At 30.8% G+C, this 11,196-nt stretch overlaps 2 protein-coding genes across 6 annotated transcripts in view; both read left to right on the top strand.

Moving 5' to 3' along the window:
* LOC117174080 (pantothenate kinase 3) overlaps positions 1 to 11,196 on the top strand; it is a 267,760-nt gene that overhangs the window by 235,003 nt on the left and 21,561 nt on the right. The window lies entirely within an intron of this gene.
* LOC117174082 lies at positions 5,388 to 6,390 on the top strand. 2 transcript variants are annotated; one of them, XR_004467255.1, is made up of 4 exons: positions 5,388 to 5,597; positions 5,695 to 5,796; positions 5,879 to 6,035; positions 6,102 to 6,390. XR_004467255.1 is itself a non-coding variant. In XM_033362765.1 (3 exons), exons 1-3 carry the CDS (start codon positions 5,396 to 5,398, stop codon positions 5,962 to 5,964), a joined length of 390 nt encoding a protein of 129 aa, XP_033218656.1. In that variant the 5' UTR covers positions 5,388 to 5,395; the 3' UTR covers positions 5,965 to 6,390. The 2 variants fall into 2 exon arrangements, 1 of the variants encoding a protein (XP_033218656.1); XM_033362765.1 differs by having other exon boundaries at positions 5,879 to 6,390.

The following is an 11,196-nucleotide window of genomic DNA, read 5'->3' as shown; positions in this document are numbered from 1 at the left end:
CCCCCCCCCCCCCCCAGTTTTTGTCAAATGTCCACGTTTTGAGACCCTCTGAAACCGAAAAACAGGTTTTTACGAATGTATCTGTATGTCTGTCTGTCTGTGAACACGACAACTTTCGAAAAAAATTAATCTATTAGATTGCCCTTTGGCACACTCGTTTAGTGTCCTAAACTGAAGCTCAAGTTCGTTAGCCAGACATTTTGGATGAAAATTCAAAAAGTGGGCACGTTTTGAATATTTTTTAGAACACTTTTTGTGAAAATTCCAAAATTCTCTGTATGGTTATTTATAGTATTCAAAAAGTTGAACAATTTATCCGAATGACTTTTTTTTAAAATAAAAAATTACTAGAGTTAGAGCATTTTCAAAATCCAAAAAAACAAATTAAAATGAACATTTTAAGCCAAACAACGCATGATACGAAAAAAAAGTCAAGAGAAGAAAAACGTTGCTTTTCGAAATCCCTACAAGATCATGATAACAATTTTTTTAATTTGGTCGAAAAGTTGAAAATTCCAAATTTGATTGTACCAAAAATTTTTGAAACCAAATTTTTCAAAATTTAAAATTTCTATGTACGGTTGTTCATAGTAAACAAAAACTCAAACAATTTATCCCCATGACTTTTTTCTATAAAAAGAAAATTCTCAGAGTTATAGCATTTTCAAAATCCAAAAGAACAAACGGAAATGAACATTTTAAGCCAAACAACGCATAATATGAAAGAAACCAAGACAAGAAAAACTTTGCTTTTTGAAATCCCTACAGGACTACGATAACAACTTTTTTAATTTGGTCGAAAAGTTAAACATTCCAAATTTGATCGTACCAAAAATATTGAAAAATTCAAAAATTCCATTTTTTTTGGTCAAACTATGCAAGATACGAAAAAAATGAAAAAGCTCAAATTGCGCGCCCTGGAAAAAACTAAACATTTATAATGAATCACTTTTCCATATAAGCCACGAAAAAAAATGAGACAAAAATTTTTCATCCAAAAAAGAGCTATAATTTTTGATAGGAACGTGTTTTTTCCTTTAGTCGTAAAAAATATCATTCAAAATAAAAATATTAAATTTGATTGGAAAAACGGCACAAGTTATGAACTTAAATTACCACACAAAAGTTGTTCGCCTGAAAAGATCTATAAATTTATTATTAATCATTTTTTGATTGGACGAGTAGATCTTCTTTTGATCGTTAAACATAAGATAAAAAATGCAAAAATAAACTTTTTGGAAAAAGCACAGAAAGACAAAAGAGGACATAGGCTCCTATATAGGACCCTATATAGGTTCCTGTATTACACTCAATGCAGGTGCGAAGTAGTTTTCATTTAATCGTAAAAAACAATATTAAAAATAAAAAATTATAAAAACAAGGAAATAAGAATTAGTATGATTAAATTTTTATGCATATAATGAATTGTAATGATATACATTTATTGAAATGATGCATGTTTTAGAGCAGCTTAGAATAAAATTTAAAGCAAAATAAGGAACAAACACAAAAATAATCATGATAAATACAATTTGCTTTTTATTTTGCAGTTTTTTAATAAGTAATCTCAGGCAGAGTTACATAAAAAATGTATTATAATTGATAGAAAAGTGTTGTGTATAATGTAGAAAAGTTTACATGTTGGATAAAATCGAGTGCGAAGCACTAGATACGTGCTGAGAATGTGTTCGATAAAGCCAAACGAGCTTTAATAAAAGAGAGTTCAAAATCACAAAATTACAGTTGTCGATCCGTTTACCTTTGATTTTAAAATGTCTGTGCCAGAATGTGGAAGAAATGCAAACACCAAGTGCGTAATACGATTGCCATCAGACGCGTGCCGTAGGTGCGCTCAAACTCTCTTTTAACGAAAGAGAATTCACAATTACAAAATTACAGTAGTGGATGTTTTGAGTCTTAATTTTAAAATTTTTGCGCAAGAATGTGCGAAAATATAAAGACCGAGCGCGTAGCGCGAGGTAAATACATACTCGAGCGCGAAACGCGAGATAAATACGACATCGAGATTATAACATATTAATTCATAGCTGATGTATCTTCAAGGTACGTATTTACTTTTCTTATTACCTTACATTCATTATTATACAATTATATTAATACAATTAAAGTTGAAACATTCGAGATCAAATTTAAAGATAGTTTTTAATTTACTAAATTTTTACATTCTCATCAAAGAAGGTATTAGATTTGTGTAAAATTTGACCCCCTCCCCAGTTTTTGTCAAATTTCCACGGTCCGACACCCCCTGAATCCGAAAAACAGGTTTTTACTAATCAAGTTCTTTAGCCAGCCATTATGGAAAAAAATTCAAAAAGTGAACGCATTTTTAATATTTTCGAGACCACTTTTTCGAAGTTCAAAAAATTTCTGTACAAATGTTTATAGTATTCAAAAAGTCAAATAATTCATCTTATTGACTTTTTTCATAAAACCAAAAATTACCAGAGGTATGGCATTTACAAAATTCCAAAAAACACAAAACTGAACATTTTAAGCCAAATAACGCACGATATAAGAAAAGTTGAAAAAATGTTGCTTTTTGAACCCCCTACAAGATTATCATAACAACTTTTTGATTTTTTGTAGCAAATAAAAAATTCAAATTTTGACAGCATACAAAATAATAAAATAAAAGTCTTCTTTCTCATTTATATTTTCAAATTCAAAACATGAAAACTAAACAAATTATAATTTAAAGTATTAAAAGCAGGTTTTCTGAATGGAGGAATCTGATGAGCAACCATTTTAAAAAAATTGAAAAGGTAGCAGTTGAACAGTTTCAAGAAAATCTCTAAAAAATAAATATAGTAGATATATAGAAAAATTATTTGGAAAAAAAAATTAAAGAGAATTCAAACGAATTTGATCAAATGCCTCCGAATTTAGGGTGAGTTTTAAAGACTTCAAGATGAAGAAAACAAAAAGTTTTCAAAAATCTATCGAATGAATAGAATTGAGTGAATTTAGTAGAATTCAAAAGAATTTAGGATCAATTAATGATAATTCCGGGTGAATTCAAAATAAATTGCAAAACATATTTTCAAATTTCTTCAAATCTTTGAAGCCCTACACCGTATGTGTAAAGTTTAAATTATACAAATAAGATTGGAAGTGAGTAAATTCAGTTTATGGAAAAACGATAAAAGTTGCAAAAAAATGTTTAATAACAAAATTTTGTTTAAAGAATGCGCATTTTTTAACAAGACCATGAAACCATGTCAGTTTTAATACTAATGCACTAAAGAATCTTCTTCGTGGCAAAATTTACATCACTCTAATCTGCACAGACAAATACTAAGTGTAAAAAGCGATTCAGGTACAAATTCAGGGGATAATCTCAGCTTGACATAAAGTGAAGATCTGCAAGGGTGAAATGAAAGAAAGCCAATTTTTCATTTGATCCTTATCGATCATTATTGTTTTGCAGGCCGAGATTACACCCAGTATTTCACCTTACCTTCCACGTACTAACCATCTAAAATCTCTTAGTACCATAGTGTTTGAGCGAACCTTTATCCAGCTTAAATTTCCTACCTTAGTCCTGAATTGTTGGAAGTAAATTATTTTCGCTACACCCTGGCGTACATCTCTAATTTTCTTTCCCTTTAACCGTAACCTCATTAAGTCGTTTATGACCTGATTGCACACAATGAGGTTGTAAATAATTCATTCTGTTAGCCAAAAGTATATTCTTGACAAAACTTTCCCAAAATATGGGTGTTTTGTCACTTGCGTCAACTACTTCGAGGAGGGCAAAATGGAACCGCCCACTAACTCTGTCTCAGAATTTATCTATCCAATCAGCTTTTCTAAATTTTCCTCACTTCGGAAACTTCCTGAAAACTGCCCCCTTCTTCTCTAAATATTTCAGACTTCGAAACTAGCATTTCCTTATTCAATCAGCTTTCCCAAATTTTTCCCAGTTTGAAAAATTCCTGAAAATTGACCCTTCTTCGACACTTTTGCACCCGCACAGTGTTCATTCGTTTATGAATTCTCGCTCGCAGCACTTGAAATTACTTGAAACCTTATTATTCGCTCTTAATCGTACTTGCCGTTTCTTTTTCAACTGTTGGATTGATCATTACGAAAAATGTATTATCTTTTATTATTCAGTGATGGTATTAAAGGTGTATATCATAAAAGGTTTATCACTCGAGAGACGGGAAATACGTGTATAGTTAAATCACAGTGGGGGAAGTGCCAAACTATTATCAATCGAATAGCACAGATACTCGCACGCATTGGTAAGTTATTCTATATTTTTTACTGAAAATTAAGCTCTGTGTGATGTTTAAAGTGTATGTCTTTAAATCAGATAAAGTTCTGTAAAATATTTACATATATTTAGAAGTCTTTGAACATCTCTTCCAACTAACTACATTAGTATGTACATTAGTATGAAATACATTAGTATGAAATACATTAGTATGGAATACAGTAGTATGTCCTAAACTTCTTCAAAATTCTTTGAAATTCTCGGAAAACTTTTAAAACATTTCTTAACCTATTAAAATCCATTAAAATATTTGAAAATTTATTTCAATCTTTTCAAAGCCGTACAAATTATTGAAAATTCCTTAGCATACTTTCTAGTACTCGAAGATCCTTCAAAAACTCCGTTAAATGGTCTGAAATCGCAGGAATTTCCCTAAAATTAAAGAAAAAACGATGGAAATTATGAATCTTTCCAAAAACCCTTTAACATTCTTTTAAATTCTTTCGAGATTTCGAGAAATAATTTAAAATGCCTTACTTTACTCTAATTTACAATTAATTGAAGTCTTTTAAATCCGTTAGATACTTTTTTAATCTCTTGAAAATGCATATAAATAAATCTTTTCAGAGGTATACAAATTACTGATACTTAATAATATTTAAAGATCCTTTTAAAATATTTCAAAAGCACTTTAAATTCTTTGGAATCCCCGATTATGTTGTTGTTGAAATTTCCTGAAAATATTGAAAGTTGGAGAAATGCAATTTCTAAAAGAGGTGGATTTTGACTCTTTAACGAAGATAACACTGACCGACCAACTATACCTGGACCTTTCTGAAGAGCACCGGAAGGCTGCTGACAACTTCGTGAGACTTCTTATTCGAAGAAAATTGAATCGGCCAGTACCGATACTTGTGGATAAGCACGACTTCAAATGCATGAAGCTGATTCAAAAAGTACCGTGAGGAAGCTGGAATCATGCAGGAAAATGAGTACTTTTTTGCACTCCCACCCACCAACAAGAATACACATCGTACGCTTGACGCCTGCAATCTGATAAGAAAAACCTATGAAATATTCGGAGCACAAAAGCCAAAACTTTTACGATGCACCATTTTGAGAAAAGAACTGGCCACGAGATGTTCTACAATTAATATGACGGAGACAGACGTTGCACATGTAGCAGCTTTCATGGGCCACGATGATCCGATACATAGAAGAATTTATCGTCAACCGACTGTCTCTGTGGACATTTTAAAAATGTCTTCTGTTCTTCAACAAATCCAAACTCCTCGAACTTCGCAGCAGAATCGGAATGGTTCTTCAGAGACGACAAAAGATGCCATCGTCTGCCAAGGTAAGCAATGTTAATTTTTAACCAATTCCGTTTTTTAGGGTTTCGTAGGTTTCATTAAACTTGATTAAAATACACTAATTTTAAATATATTTTTCAGGAAACTCGCATGAAAGGAGGCTGGACAATTCAAATGAGGATGACTTCGATTCAGAGCCACCAGAACCAAAGAAACAATTGAAGCCGAATATGAATAACTATTGTAAGTATCTTCATAATTTTGGTAAGAACGTCAGTTCTTTATTCTGAAAACGGAATTACTTCATAAATAACTTAATTTTCAGTAACTAGTCGCGCGAATCATACTAGCAGAGATTCCTGGTCTCCCGATTCCAATAAGGATGATTCCGAATCAGAACCATCAACATAGAAGCCGAATTGGAAGAGACGAAAAATTTCCACGGATTCCGTCAATAAATCTTATAAGCTAATGAATACTATGTTAAGGAAGATAGATATTTATACACAAGACGTCACAACTTAATTAACTTAAACATTTATTTTCAGTTATCCAACGCAGAAATGTTATTCGCAAGGATCCCTGGTCTCCTGAGGAAGTAACCACCATTACTAAAATCTTTGGTAAAAACATTGCCACGGAGAATCTCCCTAGCAACAAACAAATCAGAGAGGTCCTTGAAAAACACGCATGTTTTTACAAAAGAAATGTAGCATCTACCAAGACATGGCCACATAACCAGATTAAAATGTTGGAGCGACAAGAAAAGCGAAATCTGACAAAAGTTTTTCCGAATGAATTCAAACAAATGTGTCCTACAGTGTGAATATTATTCATTTATAATCATGCAATAAATGTAATTATGTAAAAATGTGATGAATGTTATATAATAAATAATTTAGGCTTGTAAATACATATGAATTGTTGAATTACACAAGCTTTCGATTTCAAGCGCTTTTAACTGACAATTACGAAAGTATATCTTAAAAATTAATATTCTGCAATTTTAATAACTATTTAAATTTCAATTCAAAAACATATGATTTAGAATGTTTAAATTTGAAAAAAAGTCTTACATCTTTTATTTTCGATTTCCGATTTACCTCGCGCTACGCGCTCGGACTTTGTATTTTTCTCATAAACTTGCATTAGTATATTAGCGCTCGATCTTTGCATTTCTCCCACATTCACGCCCAAACCTTTCAAAATTAAAGATTAACGAATCGACAACTGCAATTTTGCAATTTTGAACTCTATTTTGTTAAAGCTCTTTCGGCTTTAGCGAACACATTCTCATCACGTATCTCGTGCTTCGCACTCGTTTTTCCCCAAAATGTCAAATTTTCTACATTATGCTCAATACTTTTATATCAAATTTAATACATTTTTTATGTTCCTCTGCCTGACATTGGGTATTAAAATTGTGAAAAATAAAGAATAATACATTTCGTATTTTGCATGGAAATTGAAACAGTCTTATTCTTATTGCCTTGTTTTTATATATTTGTTTAATGTTTAATCTCAGTTTCTACGATAAAAAAACTATGCTTCCTATCAAAAAATATTCGAAAAAAATATTTAAATGTTTCTTGGTTGAATAATTTGTTCTAACTTATTCTCGTATCATATATGGTTGTACTCAAATATAATTTTTTTTTAAATTTTGAATATTGTTTTTTATCCGTAAAACACAAACTACTTATCATACAAAAAATAATTCCTGAAAAATTCGCTATTTTTTTAAAAGTGCACAATTATTGTCAATCTATCTCTTTTTGTATCTTGCTTTGGTTTTCACAAAATAAAGTTATTGTTTTTTCATCTGTTTTTTTTTTTGCAACAAAATTCAAATTGTCGATTTTTTGTAAGCAAAACTTAGAAAGTTGTTTGGACAATCTTGTAGGGCCTTGAAAAAGTAACATTTTTCATTTTATGACTTTTTCCCACATCACGTTTTGTTTGGCAGCAAGTGTTAATTTTCGTTTGGTTTTTTGGATTTTGAAAATGCTATAAGTTTGGTAGTTATTATTTTATCAAAAAAACTAATGGAGATAAATTGTTTGTATTTTGACCTACTACAAATGTTTTACAAAAAAATTTTCAAATATGAAAAAAGTGGTCTCAAAAATTTTCAAAATGCTCTGAAATTTTTTAATTTCTTAAAAAAAAGGCGGCTAACCAATACCTTCTTATTAGGATCAGAATGAAATAATGCATTATTTTTTGTGCAGTAACAATTTACATTTTCGATTTTTTTCACAAAATTTAAAAAGTTGTTTAGACAGTCTTGTAATGCCTTGAAAAAGTAACGTTTTTCTTTTCTTCACTTTTTCCTATATCACGCTCTTTTTGGCAGCAAATATTAATTTTCGTTTGGTTTTTTGGATTGTCAAAATGCTAAAAGTTAGGTAATTTTTATTCTTTTGAAAAAAGTAATGGTCTACTATAAATATGTGTCAAAAGAATGTTTAAATATATAGAAAAAAAGTTGTCTCAGCAATTTTCAAAATGCTCTAACTTTTTAAAATTTTGTTAAAAAAAGCTGGCTAACGAACTCGTCTTTTCTTTTCAAATCCTTATAAAGTGTGCTAAAAGGGGAATCCAATTAATAATAATTGTGCTTTTGGGTCCAATAACGGTGAACTTGCATTTTCAGAAGTCACATAGTTTTCATTTGTTTTGTACATAATTTCATGAAAAACAAATGGAAAACAAGTGGCTTCTGAAAATACAACTACATTCGTTATTTGCACTTAATAACTCAAATTGATCCATAGCGATTAGCAGAAATAGTTGCTTTCGTACTCATTTCAACGTTGCCTACTCTCTAAATATGAATCAGTGAAAAATTCACTGAATGCGTTAGTAGTTTGACACTTCACTGATTTAACAGTGATTTCGGACTTACTCACTAATCAGTTCAGTAAAATCAGAGTAAATCATGTGAAGTATAACCTCTAAATTATTAAGTTAAGCGTTGTTATTCTTTTACTCAAGTAGCAAGAAGAATTCCTTAATGAAATACGTTTTTTAACTTTCGGACTGTAAGTCTTCTCAATTAACTGCGGCACAAATATATTCTAACGCGTATGGGAAGTACTTAGCAACCGTGTGTGTACATGACAGTCCAATCTTGAAACTAAAGTAATATGTGCGGCTGTTTGCCATTTAAAAGCATCGAAACTTTTAACCTTTTTTAATATTTGATCACATTTATACTACTAAATTTTACTACTGATTCAATAAGAAACTTTCACTGATTCGCACTGACTTATTTCTAGCTATTTGAATCAGTGAAATTTCACTCATATATATTTAGAGAGTAAACCGATCGATAATTTATAATACTAAGATACAATTAATTCGCCTTAAACTAGGTAATTAAAAAGCGTTGAGAAATAATAATTTAACATGATTAGCATAAGCAATGTCAAATTATTTGCAATATTTGGAATTAAAGATATTAGTACACAAAAAAGTATGTCCAAGGGTCGACTCCACGTCTATTTCGTATATGATGTGGTGGATTCCACGACCTTTGATACTTTCAACGTCGTATGATGCACAATCAAATATTAATTGATTTTACGCAATTTCTCGGATTTTTGGTTAAGAAAATCGAACAATCTTTAAAAAAGTCCCAAATGTTAAACACACTAGTTAATGAAGGGTAGCTTGGCATTATATCTTTTAATAGGATTTTAAAACTTTTCTTCATCTCTTCAAGTGCCGCCATAGAAAAAATAGAAGTTAAATTTTGTTGCATGTAAAAATTCCGGTGTTAAAGTTTACATGCTATTTGGAGAAAGTTTATTATACGGTGGAATAAAAGCTGTCGTGTGCTACGGCGTCCTTAGAAGCAATGAAAAAACGGCAAAGTATGAGTGAATTTGAGCTATAAATCGGGACACCAGATTTAAAACAATACAAAAAAAAACAAAAGTCAAAATTTTGTCACGCTGAAGTGAGCAAGTTTCAGTAAAACATGTAGAATCAGCAACAGACAACACTAACAATATTGCATGTACTGATATATCTCCTCCGAAATAAATTAGACTATTGTGAAAGAATTAGAACTTTTTAATAACCGTTCAGCAAAAAGCGCAAAAAGCAACTGACAGATGGGAATCCCCAGTTCTCTCCAATTTAATGAAGTTAAACGACGGTAGATATAGCTGGCTTTGTAATTCTCGCTTAATCTCGAATAAAAGTGCAGCGATTATAAGGCGAAAGATTATCCAGGCGTGGTTAAGAATCGGAAATTATCTTTGATTCATGTAAAGTTTATCCAGCAAGGTTAATTTTTGTTGCAGCGAATCTTTCACCTGGAAACAATGTAAATTTAATCTTTCGTCTCTTCTGTGGCATCATCAAGCAATTCGTTTAATTAAAAAGCGATAAAAAATAACTATTTAACATGATTAGTATTATCAATGTAACATTAATTGCAATATTTAAAATTAAAGTTTTTAGTATTGAGAAAAAATGCCCGTGGCCGATTCCACGACTATTTCGTATACGCTGCAGTAGATTCCACGATCACTGGTTAGTTCAACGACTTTCGTTACAAAGTAAGATTTCAATTCATTTTACGCAATTTTTCGACTTTTGCGCTTAGGAGGTCGAAAAATATTACAAAAATGTTTCAAATGTTAAATACATTAACTAATAAAGTATAGCTTTGTATTATACCTTTTAACAGGATTCTTAAACTTTTTCCATCTCTTCAAGTATCAAATTATCAACCAATTCATGTAGTTAAAAAGTAATGAGAAATAATGATTTAACATGATTAGCATAAGTGAAGTCACGTAATTTGCAACATAAAAAATAAAGGTTTTCAGGATACAAAAAATACATTCGTCTGCCTTTTGCCAGTCAAAAGCTAAACTCTAATAACAACTTTTTTTTAAAGAATAACTAGCATATTGAATCCACCAAATCAATTGTGATATCGCCTAATTGGCTTATGTCATTAGGAGAATAGCAATAATTTGAGCCAAATGTGAAAAAATTCTTAAATAAATAAAAATTGTTTCAACAGTGGCTAGTAAATAAAAAAATATAAGAACTTTTTAATTTATCTATGGAGGGGAACAAATGTACAAAAAAGTAATAATTATGATATTTGGAACATTACACAAAAATAGAATTATACATAAAAAAAATTTTGTTTGCATATTTTACAATTGAAAAAAATGTCAGCAATTAAGATAATTGTTAGAATAATTTATGATTAATCTTTTTTATCACTAAATATAGCAAAAAATATGCAGCAGGATTTATTTTTGAAAAATACATAAAGAGGTTTGTTCAAGGATGTGGGCGTTTCCCAAAGTGGGCGTAACGCGTCGTGGAATGTACCCTGATATAACAAAAATTTTTAGTCGTGGAAAATACCATCTTATATCTAGTTTTGCTTTCCACGCGACATGCAATGACGTGGAATCTACCGCTGGATATGAAATTTTTCCGCGACCGTCGTGGAATGTACCGAATGTCGTGGAAGCAACCACGACATACAAAAAGAAGTCATGGCAACTGAAAAATTGCACCCGCTTCCAGCGAAATCGCGGTAAAATTTCAGCCACAACCACGTCTCACAACCGTGAGATAGGTGGTTACAGTCTGTGAAGGAATCAA

Source organism: Belonocnema kinseyi, chromosome 6 (assembly GCF_010883055.1).
Source record: "Belonocnema kinseyi isolate 2016_QV_RU_SX_M_011 chromosome 6, B_treatae_v1, whole genome shotgun sequence".
NCBI classification, from domain to species: domain Eukaryota; kingdom Metazoa; phylum Arthropoda; class Insecta; order Hymenoptera; family Cynipidae; genus Belonocnema; species Belonocnema kinseyi.
The sequence above is the reverse complement of the archived record's forward strand: the minus strand, read 5'-3'. Positions and strand labels throughout refer to the sequence as shown.

Excerpts from the sequence above, each read along its gene's own strand:
- LOC117174082 (XM_033362765.1), top strand. The coding sequence starts at position 5,396 with ATGACGGAGACAGACGTTGCACATGTAGCAGCTTTCATGGGCCACGAT. Across the intron at positions 5,598-5,694 it reads AGATGCCATCGTCTGCCAAG|GAAACTCGCATGAAAGGAGG; the intron begins GTAAGCAATGTT and ends TATATTTTTCAG. Across the intron at positions 5,797-5,878 it reads GCCGAATATGAATAACTATT|TAACTAGTCGCGCGAATCAT; the intron begins GTAAGTATCTTC and ends CTTAATTTTCAG.